Source organism: Acinonyx jubatus, chromosome D1 (assembly GCF_027475565.1).
Source record: "Acinonyx jubatus isolate Ajub_Pintada_27869175 chromosome D1, VMU_Ajub_asm_v1.0, whole genome shotgun sequence".
Taxonomy (NCBI): Eukaryota; Metazoa; Chordata; class Mammalia; order Carnivora; family Felidae; genus Acinonyx; species Acinonyx jubatus.
Window position 1 is genome coordinate 106,438,230 of NC_069390.1, and position 19,090 is coordinate 106,457,319.

At 39.3% G+C, this 19,090-nt stretch overlaps 1 protein-coding gene across 11 annotated transcripts in view; it reads right to left on the reverse strand.

Annotated features, from left to right (window-relative positions):
* ATM (ATM serine/threonine kinase) overlaps positions 1-19,090 on the reverse strand; it is a 131,438-nt gene that overhangs the window by 62,211 nt on the left and 50,137 nt on the right. For 10 of the 11 annotated variants that reach the window (XM_053204139.1, XM_053204141.1, XM_027036433.2 and 7 more), the window contains 10 exons: positions 16,572-16,745; positions 15,509-15,678; positions 13,751-13,997; positions 10,776-10,891; positions 9,315-9,441; positions 8,410-8,609; positions 4,926-5,100; positions 3,985-4,149; positions 3,044-3,176; positions 1,114-1,209 (listed from right to left, as the gene is read on the reverse strand). In XM_053204139.1, coding sequence (XP_053060114.1) covers positions 1,114-1,209; positions 3,044-3,176; positions 3,985-4,149; positions 4,926-5,100; positions 8,410-8,609; positions 9,315-9,441; positions 10,776-10,891; positions 13,751-13,997; positions 15,509-15,678; positions 16,572-16,745 — 1,603 coding nt within the window. Of the gene's footprint in view, positions 1-1,113; positions 1,210-3,043; positions 3,177-3,984; positions 4,150-4,925; positions 5,101-8,409; positions 8,610-9,314; positions 9,442-10,775; positions 10,892-13,750; positions 13,998-15,508; positions 15,679-16,571; positions 16,746-19,090 lie in introns of those variants that run through there. The other variant, XR_003413223.2, reaches the window with a different exon arrangement.

A 19,090-nucleotide genomic window follows, 5' to 3' on the forward strand; every position in this document is an offset into this window, starting at 1 on the left:
GGGCTCCTGTAGCAAATCAGGTTTGTCTCTAGAAACAGTGCCACCATGGACAAGGTATAAATTCCTTGGTCAAAGGAAACTTCTAGGGCGTTAATAAGATTCTGTTTCCTGGTCTGGATGCTAAAAGCACAGGTGTGTTCCATTTGTGAAAAGTTTTCGAGTTACATACTTATCATTTGTATACTTTTCTGTACGTAAGGTATATTTCAATAAAAAATTTACAAAAAAAAAAGAAGTGCCCCAGATAACAGGCTCCCCCTGAGATGAGAAGGAAGGCTTCACTGAAAGGAAGTAGTATCTGAAGGACCTCTTATTCCTCCATTTTTCTTATTTGAATCAATGCTGTCATGACAACTTCAAGCTGACTTCAATCATTCAGTGTTTCTAGCCTGGGATCACTAAGTCTAAACACCTCTTCTAGGCAGGATGCATGGTGGCCATTTATCTTACAATAGGATACCCTACAAATAGTATAGGACTTGAATGTGGTTTTGTTTTTTTTTAATGTTTGAGAGGGAGAGAGAGAGAGTGTAAGTGGGGGAGGGGGAGGGGCAGAGAACGAGGGAGACACAGAATCCGAAGCAGGCTCCAGGCTCTGAGCTGTCAGCACAGAGCCTGACGCAGGGCTCAAACTCATGAATGGCAACATCGTGACCTGAGCTGAAGTAGGACATTCAACTAGCTGAGCCACCCAGATGCTCCGAATGTGGTTTTAATATCTGAGTTTAATTCATCTAGCCCTCCAAAACCTCATCTTATTTCTGTCCTACAAAAAGACTAAGTACTAATCAGTTATATTTACAAAATGTATCAAAAGCTGATTTATTTGCAACTTAATGCTACTAAGAGGTATTTCAGACTTTCCTAAAGATAACCAAGGCCTTTTCAAAAGAACGGTTTTGCACACATGTATATCGCTAACTTTTCACTTTTATAAATGTTTAAGGAAAGTACGAAAGGAGGGCTGCTTCAGGCCATCTGAACTAGACAGAACTATACCTCAGCTAGCACCGCATGTTTCCCTAATAACCCAAATGACAAACTTCTACTGATTGTGAAAACAGGAATGGCCACTCAAACAGAAAAACTCACATTCATTTAGCCAGAGATTACCTAAAACTTCTCTTTCACCAGTGTGGCTCACTGCCATCTTGCATAACTGCAACAAGCTGACGATTAGTTTCACCATTATGCCATCTTGTGGGTTTTCTAGGAGCAGTTTTAAAAAAATTAGTTTCAACTACACCGGAGAATACACATTTCTTTACAATAGGCTTATATATCAAATTATCTAAAACACTTTTATCAAGTTTTTTTTTTTTTAAACAAGGTTTTAAAACCATAAGAAGGTCAAAAAATATATAGTGAATAGATATCGACTTATAAAACAGGACCATGTAAAAATGATTGGCAATATTTGACAGAGAGAGAAAGAGAAATGTCTTCATATGTTGCACAGATAAGTCAATACCTTAGGAAAATCACAGTAAGAAATACAAAAATCATTCAACATCAACCTGAAAGAGACCTTGGGAGCATGTCTTGTTCTTCAACATCTAGCATTTAGTCTAGAACAGCAATATCCAATAGAACTTTCTGCAATGACAGAAATGTTCCATAATCTGTACTGTCCAACAATAGCCACTAGCTCGCTTACTCCTGAGAACGTGACATGAGCTAGTATGATATAAGAAACTAAATTTTAAATTTTATTAAACTTTAATTCACTGAAATTTAAGTAGCTATGAACAGCTACTGGACAAGAGAAGTCTAGACCAATGAATGACCCAAACACACGAGAACAAAAGATACAGTTTCTCATCTTTACACAAACACACATCTCAGAACAAATGCGCTACGAGCTCTGAGCTCAGGTGGTCAAAATCAAAATTAGTTTTTATTTTATTTTTTTTTTAACGTTTATTTATTTATTGATTGATTGATTTTTAAATTTTTTTAACGTTTATTTATTTTTGAGACAGAGAGAGACAGAGCATGAACAGAGGAGGGGCAGAGAGAGAGGGAGACACAGAATCTGAAGCAGGCTCCAGGCTCTGAGCTGGCAGCACAGAGCCCGACACGGGGCTCGAACTCACGGACCGTGAGATCATGACCTGAGCTGAAGTCGGACACTTACCCGACCGAGCCACCCAGGCGCCCCTAACGTTTATTTATTTTTGAGACAGAGAGAGACACAGCATGAACGGGGGGAGGGGCAGAGAGAGAGGGAGACACAGAATCGGAAGCAGGCTCCAGGCTCTGAGCCATCAGCCCAGAGCCCGATGCGGGGCTCGAACTCACGGACCGTGAGATCGTGACCTGAGTCGAAGTTGGACACTTAACCCACTGAGCCACCCAGGCGCCCTCAAAATTAGTTTTTAAAGTTACTGGGAGAAAAATCACAATGGAAATATGAAATTACTGGGTACAAGATGAAAATCAAAATGTAAGTAGAGAAAATTTCCAAGTACAATATTAAAGTAACCTAAACTGAAATCAAAATAACATAAAAATGAATGTTTTCTTAAATGAGAAAAAGGTAGAAACACATATACAAATTTGTGTGTGTACAGAAAACACACACATATGCACACAATTACATGCACACACATGGCTAAGAGGCTGTAAGTGGGATACATTTCTTCTATGAACACGAGTTGGAGCAAGAGGCAGAGACACACTGCCTGTATGCCTGGCTTTAAGGAACTCAAATTTCTGTCTCAGGCAGCAGGAAGTGATTAAAACTTTTCAAGCAATAGAATAATGCAATCATGTTTGGGTTCAGAGAAATCACCCTGGCTGAGGTGCAGGGGATGGATGAAATGAGGGTAATTCAAGGGGAGGAGGCCATGTAATGACCTCTTTCCCAGTTAGAAGAGAAATGATAGAGGTTTGAACTAAAGGATCAGAATCTAAACTAAGTCCGTGGCAATTAATCAAAGAGTAAGAGTTTAAAAAACTCAAAAAAAAAAAAAAAAAAAAGTTTACAAAGCTCTTTCCAAAAGAAATAGGTACAAATAACCCGGGTCATTGACATCAGTACCCTGAGATGCTCTCATGAGATCCATCATCTGATCTTTATGTTGTGCCAGCTGTCTGCGAAGATCCTTCAACCCTTCGAGCCTTGTCAAAGGAAGTGCATCATAAACACTCACGGAGAGAAAATGATTTATTTCCTAAAAGAGAACATTAGTTAAAAACATAACCGGTTTTTTGGTTTGTATGAAGTCTGCGAAATAAAACTCAAAAGAAAAAAATTACTAAGAGCCTTTCGCAGACACTGACTCACAGCTTTATTATTACCAAACACGGTAGAAATAAATGACTTCTTCCATTTCAGTCCTACAATGTGGTTTGGTTTTTTTGTTTTGTTGGCCAACGTTTTAATCTTGACTCTCTCACAAGAACATCTTTAAGACGTTAAGATTATAATTAGCATGCTCCAAGGGAAAAGTTTAAATTTCTACTTATTTGGTACTGTAATTCTTGTTTTATATCTTAGTACATTTAGCTATATTATCACATTGATATGTAGTCAAATATAGGGTATGGTTTTAAAACTGGAATAAAATTTACGCTAAAAAATACACTTGAAGATAATTTTCAAGTTTATAAAGATTAAAGATTAAAACTTGAAAAACTCTTTAAAAATTCAAATATCATCAAATTGTCCCTCAAAAGATCACACAGTAATTTTGAGGAATTAATGAATCTGATGCATATGAAAATCAAGCATATTTTATACCACATTTCTTCAATACTTAATTTCAGACCATAACAAAAAAAACCTTAATATTTACAATTTTGCTGCAATACAAGAGGATATATTAAGACTCACTTTTTTGTTGAGAAGCTAAATCTCAGGTTATTTTTTATCACAGTTTTTTTAAAACTCAGTTGTTTTCTTTCAGAGAATTAGAAGTGTTCAAAAAGTACTGCTCTTTATCCTAATACAAAATAGTAAGATGATGGAATAATTATTACCTCCAAAAGTGAAAAGGGTCCTTTACTGTATTTAATTTTCTGCTGAGTAAGACGCAAATCCTTAAAGACATCATGGTCAGGAAAAGGATCTAAAAGTTTAATTGTCATATAGAGGTTTTCATTATCCTTGTTATCTATCACTAAGTATTTCAACAAGTCCAATACCTAAACATAATTTAAAAAAGAAAAAATCAAAAGGAAAAAATGGTTTAATTATATTTTAAAGTAGAACAACCAAACCTACTATAATAAATGATAAAAACTCTACTGGCCTAGTTCAGATAAAATGTTCTAATTACTTCTATAGTACCAGCTATTACTGTTTTCAAATGAGTCAACAAGTACGTAAGTTGCTGCTACAGCACGGGCACTGGGGTAGAGAAATGCCAGTATTACCGGAACATTTTATTTAAGCAGTATCTCACACACCATGACAGTGGTATGAACTGCTGTCCCTCGTTTTCATTACCTCTACACTTCAAAGTAAGGAAGAGACAGACACTGTTAGGTAATCTGTTAGATCCAAGTTACTGGGGGCGCCTGGGGTGGCTCAATCCGTTAAGCACCCAACTCTTGGTTTTAGCTCAGGTCATGATCTTGAGGTTTTGTGGGTTCAAGCTCCACACTGGTCTCTATGCTGGAGCTGGCTTGGGATTCTCTCTCTCTCCTCCCTCTCCCTGGCCCTCCCCAACTCGCACTGTCTCTGTTTCTTTCAAATACAAAAAATTTTAAAAATTAAAAAAAATTATTAGGTGCTCTGTAATTAAATGATTACAAGGCTTAATTAACTGAAAGTGTTTTTCCAACCATTTTTCAAAGAATATTTTCACTGAAATGACTCACTGAACCAAGTAAACATAAAACGTTCAGCTCCTTCCAATAACGCTTTATCAATGTATAATGTATGTCAAATATCTTTGTGAAGATGATTTGGGCATCACCTGTTCCTGAACCTCCATCTGATCATCCACAAGGGGTATGAGTGTACCGACAATGACGTGAAGGTGATTTTCTAAAGCATCCTTGCAGTAAGTGACTGCTGTGTGGCAAACCCGGCTTAACAGGTCACAACACAGGGAGAAGCTTCGTAACGACACGTCCATGAAACGAGAAGGCCTGTGACACAGGCAAAAAACAGTAAGTTCTAGGAAACTGCTTCCATATGAGCTCATTAAAAAGTCATTTTTATTCAGCAGCTCTAATTCTGAAGTGACCCCAACACAAAAGTCACTTTTGTATCTAATTCCTTAATGGTTTAAAAACCAAAAAGAGAAGTGACAACAGCAAAATGAGAGAGTAGACAGCTCCAATCCCCCCTCCTGCCAGAAACACTGAAAGACAGGACGAGCGGGCAGAACTTTGTCAGAACTCTGTCAAACAGGCAAAGGTGTACAGAAGTGGAGCAAATGCTAAAAAACAAACAAACAACAAACAAACAAAAACGGCAACTTAAAAACAGTTCGAGGGGCGCCTGGTGGCTCAGTCGGTTAAGCATCTGACTTCGGTTCAGGTCATGATCTCACAGTTTATGGGTTCGAGCCCCGCACTGGGATCTGTACGGACAGCACGGGGCCTGCTTGGGATTCTCTCTCCCTCTTTCTCTGCCTCCCCCCATTGGCGCGCTCTCTCTCTCTAAATAAACAAGCATTTAAAAAAAAAAAAGACTTAAAGCTTCATGGCGTTCTACCAGCCTCTGCCTTGCTACTCCCTCCCCAGCTTGGCGGGTGTGATGAAAAAAACTACAGTCCCCATTCCCAGCATGGGATCCTGGCCCTTTGCTCTGGATGGAGCAAAGCAGAGTGTATTTGTTAATGACTGTGTGTATCTGTCCTAAGCCTGTCTGGGAGCTACCTGAAGGGCGGGTGCTTCACTCTGGTTTGTCTTACTTGAATCTCCCCAGGCTGTAAGAGCCATGAGCAGCGCTCAAAAGCACCATAAATAACACTGGCCAACTACCCACAGCTGTGAGGGGCAACAGATTATTGTTCAGACATGCAACAGACTGCCTAAAGCCTAGGATGAAAAGCTGGGAAGAAAGTTTCTTCCTGAAATTAGAGAGTTCAAAATCTCTCATATATCTGGGACACTGAGGAAGCCACACATATGCCCAAGGTAAGAAGCTTATTCAAAAAATACCCAGGAAGACCATATGCGTTCATGCTGGGCTAGTCCCTAGGCTCGGTGAGAACCTGCCTGTGAAGGCAAGTCCTCACAAAGAGCCAACCTGCAGAAGTTGGGAAAGATTCTCATTCTCTCTCTCTCTCTCTCTCTCTCTCTCTCTCATATTCAATCACTTGCTCTCGGCATTCAAGGAAATCTGTGTAAAAACACTACCTGAACACAAGGAACACTCTTCAGTAGCCACATACGGTGAGGAACACATCCTTGGCAAAAAGAGTTTGCACACTCACGAAACATATGGACCACTACAACCTTTGACAATTAGGGGAAAAAAAAGTCAAATCCTAGGGAAGGGGAGAGTGTGATTTCCCCATTTACCACAATTTAATAGTAAAATAGCCAGTTTTCAGAACAAAACAGAGAGCCCAGAAATCCACACTTATATAGTCACTTAATCCATAGCAAAGGAGGCAAGAATCTACAACAGGGAAAAGACAGTCATTTCAGCAAACAGTGCTGGGAAAACTGAACGGCTATGTGCCAAAGAATGAAACTAAACCACTTTCTTATAATTGCACACAAAAATAAACTCAAAATGCATTACACCTAAATGGGAAACCTGAAACCACAGAACTCCTACAAGAAATCACAGACAGTAACTTCTTTGATATCAGCCAGAGAAACATTTTTCTAGGTATGTCTCCTCAGGCAAGGTAAACAAAAGAAAAAATCTCATCAAAATAAAAAGCTTTTGCACAGCAAAGGAAATTATCAACAAAACAAGGTAAGATATAAGATATCTCCAAATGCTATATCTGATGAGGGTTAATATCCAAAATACATAAAGAATTCACACAAAAATTAAAAAAATAATCAGAGTAAGGTGCCTGGGTGGGTCAGGGGGCTGAGCATCTGACTCTTGATTTCAGCTCAGGTCTTGATCCCAGGGTTGTGGGGCTGAGCCCCACATGCTGAGCACGGAGCCTGCTTCAGATTCTCTCTCCCTCTCCCTCCCACTTGTGCTCTCTCAAAAAAACAAAACAAAAACAACAGCAAAAAACCCAGGTAGTACTGACACAAGGGCAAACCAAGGACATAGAATTGAGAATTGAGAAATAAATCCACACATCAAGGGCCAAATGATTTCTGATGAGGATGTCAAGTCCATCCAAAGTGGTGCCCACTTTCCCTATACATGGTCCTACGCGATTTCTTCCATCTGGTTTTTCCTAAGCTATGCCCTTCTATAATAAAGCGGTATTTTAGTCAGTAAACAGCTATCCTGAGTTCTGACAGCGGCTCTAAAAATGACTCAGAACTGTAGGAAGAGGGTCATTGGAACCTGCAGTGTAGAGCTGGCTGGTCAGCACAGGTGCTAATCCTGGCTAGTGACTGCCACTGGAAAGGAAGGAGGGGCAGGCAGTCTTGCAGGACTGAGACCTCAATCTGTGGAATCTGCCACTAACCAACTACATCTGAGTTGAACTGTAGGACACCCAGCAGGTGTCTGGAGAATTGTGTGTGTGTGTGTGTGTGTGTGTGTGTCTGGAGAGTGGGTGTTACATACACACACACACACACACACACACACACACACACACACAGGAATTGGTGACCAGAACCACTATAGTGACATAGATATTTCAGGCCATCTAAAATTCGTTTATTTTAAAATGATGAATTGGGGCATCTGGGTGGCTCAGTCAGTTAAGCATCGGATTCCAGCTCTGATCACAATCTCACAGTTTGTGGGTTCGAGCCCTGCGTTGGGCTCTGTGCTGACAGCTCAGAGCCTGGAGCCTGCTTCGGATTCTGTGACTCCCTGTCTCTGCCCCTCCCCGGCTCACGCTCTGCTTCTCTCTCTCAAAAAAAAAAAAATTTGGGGGCGCCTGGGTGGCGCAGTCAGTTAAGCATCCGATTTCAGCCAGGTCACGATCTCACGGTCCGTGGGTTCGAGCCCCGCGTCAGGCTCTGGGCTGATGGCTCAGAGCCTGGAGCCTGTTTCCGATTCTGTGTCTCCCTCTCTCTCTGCCCCTCCCCTGTTCATGCTCTGTCTCTCTCTGTCCCAAAGAATAAATAAACGTTGAAAAAAAAAAAATTTTTTTTTAAATGTTGAAGACCCTTAATACTAATATTTTTTGAGATGAAGAAATAGTAATGCAATTTTTAAAAAATATTAAGTAGATATATATTAAAAAGCAAAATAAAGAAAACAATACCGTGGCTTCTACATCTTAAAACTATGTAAATTTTCAACTAACAGGGTAGAAAACACTTACATATTGCTCTAAATATATTTCTTACCTTTTGTTGATATAATGAATCAATGTGTAAATAACGTCTCGAAGAACAAAGGCCCACGCTCCTCCTAAGGTACTTTTTATGTCTTTCAGTAATAAACTAACAAATAGGTGATATATTTTCAGAATTCTGTGCTTTTTATAAACATTATTTGTCTCAGCGGCTTGTTCACATATGGCTAGAAGAATTTTCTGATAGGAATCCTAGAAAATAAAAAGACATTTCATAAAAACTTATGTAATCATTTATACTCAGCCATAACAAATGTATTTTATATTCAAAATAACAAATTACAGAATTTTGTGTTGGTTTGATATCAAAGGCAAATATTACATTAAGAAAATTAATATCATAGGGGCGCCTGGGTGGCTCAGTCGGTTAAGCGTCTGACTTCAGCTCAGGTCACGATCTCGCAGTCGCGAGTTCGAGCCCCACGTCGGGCTCTGGGCTGATGGCTCAGAGCCTGGAGCCTGCTTCCGATTCTGTGTCTCCCTCTCTCTCTGCCCCTCCCCCATTCATGCTGTGTCTCTCTCTGTCTCAAAAATAAATAAACGTTAAAAAAAAAAATTTTTTTTTAAGTTAAAAAATAAAAAAAAATTAATATCATAAACTTAAAAAACTATTGTCAATTTATCTAGCTTTCAGACAGCAAAAAATAATTTAAAAAAATATCTACACTCTGAGCTAACATATGACTAACTATCATGAAATTCAGGCTTCATCAATGAATACTGACAGGTAAGATACCAAGATATAAACTTGTTGAGGAGTGTTTTACTTTTTAATTAATTCAGATGAATTTTCCATTTGTTCATCTTTTTTTCTCTTTAAGATGCACTTACACAGATTTTTGAGCTGAAAAAGAAGGAATTCTCTCTTCAGTTATTTTAATAGGAATGTGTACTCACAGGGCTTTTGGAAAGAATTTCTAAGATGCTTTTAAGCTTGGTTTTATGGCAATTACTGATATAGGCAAACGTTGCTTTGATCACGTGTGATGGGAAATGAGGTGGGTTAGGAGCAGGGTCCAAATCCCTAAGATTCAGAGGAAAACACGCAGTCATCATTTTCAGAACAAAATTAAGACAATAATAATCCCACATTCTACAACTACTCTTCCATTGAAAAACTTGGCTTTTAAATAATATCACAAATGACTTATGACGGTCTACATGTTAGCGGTCAGCATGTCTAAATACCTGTGCCCTCCATGACTGAATCAATTTTAAATGGGGCACCTGGGTGGCTCAGTCGGTTAAGCGGCCGACTTCAGCCCAGGTCACGATCTCGCGGTCTGTGAGTTCGAGCCCCGCGTCGGGCTCTGGGCTGACGGCTCAGAGCCTGGAGCCTGCTTCGGATTCTGTGTCTCCCTCTCTCTCTGCCCCTCCCCTGTTCATGCTCTGTCTCTCTCTCTATCTCAAAAATAAATAAACGTTGGGGTGCCTGGGTGGCTCAGTCGGTTAAGCGTCCCACTTCAGCTCAGGTCACGATCTCGCGGTATGTGAGTTCGAGCCCCGCATTGGGTTCTGTGCTGACTGCTCAGAGCCTTGGAGCCTGTTTCAGATTCTGTGTCTCCCTCTCTGTCTGAACCTCCCCCGTTCATGCTCTGTCTCTCTCTGTCTCAAAAATAAATAAACGTTAAAAAAAATAATAAAATAAAAATAAATAAATAAATAAATGTTAAAAAAAAATTTAAATGATTTGCTCACAAAATCTTTTATGAAGTTAATGGCAATCCCACAAATGAGCCTTGGTATCACTTCACATTTGAATTAAAGTTCTAAGCTAGTACTGTAAAAGCACTAATACTGGGAAATCAAACACTATTTACGTCAAATGAAATTATACAGTAAAAGTACTCGGGTGGATATTATTACTTTTTTGCACAGCTGGCATGGTAGGGAACACAAAAAAATGTAAAGGGTGCTTTCAAGAAGCTTACAATCAAGCTGGGAAAGTAACATTCATATACAGCCACGTGCGTCTCACATCCAAGTTAAGCTGTCATAGGTAAGATTCTGAGAGCTAAGGAGCATTAAGAAAAGGTGATCTAGAAATGCAAGCCACAGATAAGAAAACCATGGATGTGTCCATGAAATTTCAAAAAACGGATGGAAAGATTGAGAAGGCAAAGGTCAACGGATTTGCAAACCAGGTGATCCACCTGAAAGAGCGAGCAATCATGGTGGGAAGACTCCAGTAGAGGCAAGGAGGTGGTACTTCAAGTCAAAGGCAGTTACTTTTAAAGAAACAATTTAAAAGCATAGCTGTGCCTAAAAACTGAAAAGACATTTGAAGGTGTCAAGCAATAAGCTTCCCAAGGAAATTCTGAGATTGCAGCTAAGCCACTAAGTTTAAAATACCCGTACCCTGAAAAGTCACCGAGGTCAGTGCTTTGGCTGCCACCAGAAGTTGCTGGTTCGTGTAACGTCATCAGTAACTCCACAACAATCTCTGGTAAATTACTGAGGAATAAGTGATCAATCTGTAAGGATACAAAATTAAAATAATGTTTAAGTTCTTATGTCTGTGAGCTTTAACACGGCTCAAGGGGCTAATGTTACGGCATCATTTCCAAAATTAGTCAGTGACCGTAAAAGGAAATAGATGACGAAAGACCTAAGATCTGCCAAGACATAGGGCTAACTCCACTTTTTTCTGCTATGCAACCGACCTGTAGCCTGGGGGAGAGTAAGGAAATCTAACCAAACAAGACTCCCTTAATCTGACTTTAGTTTCATTTTAAAGAATCATTTTAACTAAGGCTTCAGCTGTAGCACTGAATTCCTCAACCTAGTAATTTTCCTGCCAACCAAACTCCCCACTGATCTACATGGCTTCTCAGTCTGCATTTTACTCTTGACTCACTTGGGAGATCTCTCTCACTTAACAATACTTGTAAGAATTTCCAGTGACTGGCAATAAGCATTTCTCTGTTCCCTGCAGAACTTTCCGCCAGATTTCTACTTGGCTGATGTGCCAAATTCTGAGCCTAGCTGGCCCCCACATCCCGTCATCATCAGTCAACTAAAATCCTCCCAGACAGGAGCAGGTTCTCCATCGATCCACCTCCTGTTACGGCGGCCTCCCAGAGAGAGGCACACATTCTCTAATTATACAGAATGGGCCTGCTGCGTTACGTATACCCCAGCCAAGTGAAGGACGGTCATGAAGTTGTGAAGGAGGACTCATTAGCTCTCCAAGTTAGGAATTACAAGGGCACCAAACTTAAAGGCAAATAAACGGCTCATTTACTTGGTGTGCAAGGAGGTTTGAAAACACACTTCCTCATAACAGAAGCATTTTAAAATGTGACAAAAAGGAAGCCAAACGTAAAGGTGCTAGCCTTTCCCTCAGGCTTACACATCTGTCATTCAGGTCACCACTTCGAAGGTTTCAACCCTCTTAAAACACCAGCTCATTTCAAAGTATATCTGGGACAAGGAAGGACAAATTGGCCCCATCTGATTAATAACAAAGGAAAAACTCATGAATTCCCTTACACAAGAAATGACCAGCGGCTTCACTAGTTTCCTATTATTCTGTAATAAGCCCGATCTGTACTGTTTAGCTGAGGGACATACAAACTGTTCAGATGTCTAGGTACAAGTAAACAATGCTGCAACTGTTAATATTTTTGGCTTTCCACAAGTGACAGTTTTAAGAGGCTTAGAGACTAATAATAATAGCTGCACCAACCCTTACTCACTGAAAAAAAAATCAGCAAGATGGATTCAGAGAAAGTGTGTATTAGAGAATCAAAGAAAAACTTAACTTGTGACAACTTAATGCTAACTGCGATTGAAACTAATAAAAATTTATGTCTTTAACCAAGAAGATAAGAAATTATCATTTAAGTTTGCCTCTCTTCATTCTCAAGACTGATGTTTCAATCAGGCCTCAGTGTAATTACGTTCTCCTCCTAGACTTACTCTGACTCTGAAAATTGCTCTTTTGGTTTGAATAATTTTAAAAAGTAGTAAGATTAGGTCTGCTTAGAAGTCTAAGCAGGAAGAGGGGCTGGGAGGGGATAAAAGCAGCGTCTTTCATAAATTCCATAACCTCTTGAGCTGTAACATCCAGTTCCAAGTAACTTCTGAGAAGGGAGCTCCTCGTTTGCCTCCAGACTGACTGAGAAGCAGCTCTGACTAGCAGTGCTCCCTCTAAGCAGCTGGGAAATTCGTTCCGTTTGCTGGCTCCATACAGGTCAGGGGCAAACAAAAAAAGTCTTTTGAAGTTTATCTAACTAATTTTAACATTAGCCAACTTTGCTTAGTCATCCCTTACTTACAAAACAAAACAAAAAAGTTGAGAGTTACCAATCCTCTTTGACCTTAAACAAAGTTTATATATGTGTTTTTAATGTAATCTCCCTCAAATTATTTTGGATGTATGTAAGTTATATTAAAAACAGAAGCTGTTAGATCCTTTTTTACTTGACTCCATCTTTTCTCAAATTATGAGTATTCACTACATACTAAGTAGCAGGGGTACAAAGCAGAAAAAAAAACAGCTGAAAATCTGTCCGAGTACTCACAGTAGAGAAGATAAACCATATTCTTAAGTAACCTATATTACACGTTAAAAGGTGGTAAGTGTCATGGAAAAAAGAAAGAGCAGAGCATGGGAGTCTGGGATCATACTTCTCCCTGAACAGTAAAGAGCTCAATGGGACTGAAGAGAAAGTGAGGAACACTTTGTATACACTGCCCAGTAGCGCATGGATTGAACATCCAGATTGCATTCACGTATTACTGCCAATAAAAATAAATTTTAAAAATGAAAAAGCAATAAATTTCAAAGTTTTTAAAAATTTTTCTGATTAAAAACATTTCATTTATAAAAGCCACTCAAAAGAAGAGACCACTGTAATAACAACAATAAAAAAATTCATGGATTGCCAACACCAGACAGTGATGACTACATATTAAATTTTACTACATAAATGATGACTGGTATTAAAACTTTAAAGTCACATGTCAGGGGGCACCTGGGTAGCTCAGTTAGGTGTCCGACTTGGGCTCAGGTCACAACCTCACAGTTTGTGGGTTCAAGCCCCAAGTCAGGCTCTGTGCTGACAGCTCGGAGCCTGGAGCCTGCTTCGGATTCTGTGTCTCCCTCCCTCTCTCTGCCCCTCCCCCACTCGCAGAGTGCTCTGTCTCTGTCTCTCAAAGATGCATAAATATTAAAAAGAAAATCTTTAAGTTACATCTTAACTTAATTACAATTAATTAAGTTAACAACTTAATTACTTAAGTTAACAACTTAATTACAATTAGGGGCTCAAGAGGGGTGTCGAGCCCCACATTTGGCCTAGAGCTAGTAGGTTAAAGTGAAGTCATACCTGTTTTCCTAGTAAGTTTTCATCTTTGAGTGTGTCGTAGACTTTGGTAGCAGTCTCTCTCTGCTGTGCTGTCTCACTTTCTCCTGTACCCTCATAGGCAAAGTAAGGAAGAATATTTACAAGAATCTTTGGAAAACAGTGTGTTAGAAGAGTTTTCCAATCCTCTTGAATCTGATTAGCAATGGACTTCACCTCATCAAAACGACTTCTAATCACCAGATGTGGGATCAAAACCTTATAACAAGATCTAAAAATGTAAAAATTTCAAGTACATGTTATATATAACTTCTCAAAGTCAAATTTTACAATACAGCCCTTAAAATAATGAAACAGGCATTAGAACATCACTTTGTCTAGATCACTAAACATTCTTACTCTAATTTTATAAATGCAGAGATGAAGTTAAATAAATTTTAAATAATCACATAAGAAAACAGAGATCTTAGAATACACCAACATAATTCTATGATCAAAAAAAGTGGGAAATGAATTTCTCTCTTCTACGTAATCAATTTATGCAAAATTATTTCATTTATGTAGAATGAAATGTGAAAGAAATGTATGAATTCAAACTATTTTTCTAAAGTTTACTTGTTTATTTTGAGAGAGAGAGAGCACACGCACAAGCAGGGGAGGGGTCAGAGAGAGAGGAGAAGAGAGAGAATCTGGAGCAGGCTTCACACTGTCAGCACAAAGCCTGATGTGGGACTAGATTTCACAAATGGTGAGATCATGACCTGAGCTGAAATCAAGAGCTGGACGCTTAACCAACTGAGCCACCCAGGTGCCCGGTGAATTCAAACTATGAATGTAAATACTGTTATCGCCAAAATGAAACAACAAGGATCACTGAATAATGCACTGCTTTCCCATCATCCTGAGACCAAAACCTCATTCTCTAGATGATTCTTCAGTTGTTCCAAATCTATTTTCAAAATTTTCTTCTCAAGAGTTAGGATTTAGCAAAATAAGTATTTTTACATTACACTTTAAATCTAATAAAAATAATGACAAAATGGTCCATAGCCAAGGAACAGAAAGGAAGAACAATGCAGAAATAACAGCCACTAGTAATTTCTCTTTGGTTTGTCATAGGGAAGAATACCAAACATTAAAGCTAAAAGAGGGGCGCCTGGATGGCTTAGTTGGTTAAGCGTCCAACTTCAGCTCAGGTCATGATCTCATGGTCTGTGAGTTCGAACCCCATGTCAGGCTCTGTGCTGACAGCTCAGAGCCTGGAGCCTGCTTTGGATTGTGTCTCCTCTCTCTCTGCCCTTCCCTCACTCGTGCTCTGTCTCTGTCTCTCAAATATAAATAAATGTAAAAATAAAAAAAATTCAAAAAAAAATTTAAAGCTGAAAGAGTCCTTAAAGACTGATGTTACTCCCTTACTGTACAGATTGAAAAACCAAGGCCGAGCGGGTATTTTCATGGCTTGCCTAAAGCTACACAGCTAGTTACTGGCACAGTTAGGACCAGACCTTAAATCCAGTGATTCCCTTCAGTACACTCTAATTAAAACAAGCAGCCCTGTCTCTCCTACTATACAGCCCCCAAGCTCCGGATGTGTGTGTGTGTGTGTGTGTGTGTGTGTGCGCGCGCGCACGTACATGTGTATGTGCATGTGTGTATGCGCGTGTGTCAGGTGGGGGTGGGGGGCTCCCAAACATTACCCTCTAATTTTAGTATATTTGCTGTCGAAGCGAGCACTACCCTCTAATTTTAAAATGAACATATTTCACATGTGTGTACACCTACCTATAGAAATCCTCAATGTTTGTGTAGTTTAATAAAATAAAAGGAAAAGAACATAAGCTGTGTTCAGTATCTTGAAGATTCAGCCATTCCAAAACCAGATAATCCAAATGAGATGCCATGAAGTCTTCTAAATGTCTGTACCCAAAAGTTTCAGAAACTTTCTCTAAAACCTGCACAAATCAGAAAGAAGTCAATGCTTTAAGAAACCAATGAAATAATATATCTAGATCTAAGTCCTTCATTATTTATTTACAGCATAACTTTGACACGTTCATTCAACTATTCTATACCTTGGCTTCCTCATCTATGAGATGGAGATAATAAAAGTACTTATACTTCAGAGACACTAAACAACAAAAATGTATTTAATATAATTAGCACAGAGCCTGGCACATAGCGACCACTCAGTAAATGTTAAAAGGTTAACTGGTCTAAGATTGATTACCTACAGGCTGGCCTACTTTAAGGGTCCATGGAGACCATGCTGGTAGAATCCTGAATGGTCTGTCAGGCCACTGGTCTATCACTGGTTCATCGCATGAATATCTATGATGGAAAGGCATGGAACTTTCCAAACCATGGAGGTGAGGTGGTGGAACGGGGCAGAGGCAAACATTCAACAACAATGTGCTGATGTGATTGCACAAATGGACTCTAGTGTTCCTTTCCCAGTCTTGCAACTTTAAAAGTGTCACAGCTCTATGATTTGACTTCTAGCCCTGCTAGATCCCAAGGTCGTGACCCAGAACTCCCAGGCAAAACACCTGCTACTGCTCTTTTCTCTATGGGTCTCCCTCAATAAAAGCAATTGCAGAGGGCCTGGTCTGCCTGATGAAAGGTCACTGATCCCTATCAGTTCAATGAACACCCCGTGACACGCTGGAGGTAAAAAATAAATGATACCGCATACAAATAAACATACGCTAAAGAGTTACTACTTTCCAATATTCCAGATCTAAAAAATAAAACAGTCTCCAAGAGGCACTTTAAAATAAGTTTACACTTTTTAAATTATTTAAAAGTTACCCAAGGAAGATAATAAAAAGTATTCATCCACATGTACCTTTTTAATGAGGTGAGGTTCTAATCCACTCTCTTTCATAGCCTTGCACAGGGCAAACAAAGCCTGTTTCTCACAGACGGGGCTGCAGCATAAAATCACAGCCATCGTCATCAGCAGGACAGATTTTCTGTTATAAACCTCATCTACGAGTTCAGCGTTCTCAGCTCTGTGGGCCTGCAACGGAATTTTAAAAACAATGATGTCATATGAGTACACAAACATTACAAATAAACCAATCAGGCTAAAATCAATGTTCACCATTATAACGTCTAAGCAGCCAGTGAGCAATTTTATTTTTTTATTTTTATTAAAAAAACATTTTTTTTTAACATTTATTTATTTTTGAGACAGAGGATAGAGCTCGAACAGGGGAGGGTCAGAGAGAGGAAGACACAGAATCTGAAACAGGCTCCAGGCTCTGAGCTGTCAGCACAGAGCCCGACGTGGGGCTCAAACTCACGGACTGTGAAATCATGACCTGAGCCCAAGTCGGCCGCTTAACCGACTGAGCCACCCAGGCCCCCGCCAGTGAGCAATTTTAAACCCTAGAGTGATGGAGCCAAGAGCAGAGATACGAGAAAATATCAAAGTTTCCAGAGTGCAAAAACTGTTTCTGATAATATCTTAGGGAAAGAATTCACAAACATTTCAGTGAGGTATAAAGCAATTTAAAGAAAAACAAGAAAGAAATTAAAACAAGGGCAACCTGATGGTCACCAGAGAGGCAGGTGGGGAGGTGGGGGGGAGGGTAAACAGGTGATGGGGATGAAGGGTGCTCTTGTGATGAGCACAGGTGATGTAAGGAAATGCTGAATCACCACATTGTACACCTGAAGCTAGTATAACACTGTAGGCTAACTGACTAGAATTAAAACAAAAACTTAAATAAAAAAAAAAAATCCAAGTAGGGGAGAATAATTAAAAGCTCCTTTTCAATTACAAAGTATACATCCTGAGATGTTTTTATTATCATAATTTCATAGACAGCACTTTATACTGCAAAACATACAGTCACGTGTACTGTCAAAAGTAAAAATGGGGGCGCCCGAGTAGCTCAGTTTGTTAAGCGTCCAACTCTTGATTTTAGCTCAGGTCATGATCTCGCAGTCATGATCTCAAGCCTCAGGACAGGCTCTGCACTGGGCAGGGAGCCTGCTTGAGATTCTCTCTCTCTCCCTCTGCCCCTGTCCCACTTGCATGCATGCATGGGCATGTGTGCTCTTTCTCTCTCTCAAAAAAAAAAAAAGGTAAAAATAAAATCATGCAACTAGACAGAATGACACATGCTTCTAGTTTAATGACCCATCATTATAATATCCCAACAGATGTGAACATTTTTTGACGAGCTATAATTGATAAAAGCTTCTCGGGCACCTGGCTGGTTCAGTAGGTGGAGCATGAGATTCTTGATCTCAGACTTGTGAGTTTGAGCCCCACAATCGGTGAAGAGGTTACTTAAAAATAAAATCATAAATGGGGCGCCTGGGTGGCTCAGCTGGTTAAGTGTCTGACTTTGGCTCAGGTCATGATCTCGTGGTTCACGACTTCAAGCCCCGGGTCAAGCTCTGTGCTGACAGCTCAGAGCCTAGAGCCTGCTTCAGATTCTGTGTCTCCCTCTGTCTGTCCCTCGCCCACTCACACTCTGTCTCTTTCTCTCTGTCAAAAATAAATAAACATTTAAAAAAATTAAAAAATAAAATCTTAAAAAAAAAGTTTCTCTTCACATTTAGAAAACTCTCCTACCCACTGATCTTACTTCTGGTTTTTTGGAACAAGGAAAAGAAAGAGCCTTTACTAAATGGCCATCATTGACATGTTTGAAAATAGCTATGAGGTTCCCACTAAGTCAGCTCCTTCACCAACTCCTTAGGAGAGACAGGATCTACAGACTCTAACATCCTAATTAAAAATCTACCTCTACTCAGAACCCAACCCAAAATACAAGCTGCCTTCTATAATGTATACATGAGTCCAAATTCTTTTTATCAGCTTGTTTGTGACAGTAAGCTTCTATTAATGACATCTAAGGCAGAATTTGTTTCTTTTGATAACTATTGCAATGGGATTCATACAGTGCTCTCAAGAGTAAAACTTGTTAGGACTTGTTACAAATGAATTTCTATCAAGTCAGTATTTTCCCTTTTTGCTTAAGACAGGCTAATTTTAAAATGTACCATATACATCTCTATTAAATCTTATATTATTCACATTCATTTTTCCAATCTATTGAAACTTTTTTTGAAATTCACATTCTTTCACCCAACTGTCCAAAAACTGTCCTTTTGTGTTATCACCAACTAGATAGTATTTGATTAACCACCTCATATACTTTTCACAAACATATCAAGGCATAAATAAGGGAATAAATTCTAACAGTCAGATAATTTTGCCATTTAAGAAAAATATTATTCTACAAAGAAATGTAAGAATCATCAGGCTCCCTAAAGAACACCAACATAAGTTGATCTCATGAAATGGTTTTCAATCCATTTCTTCCTACCATCACCTTTCTCCAAATT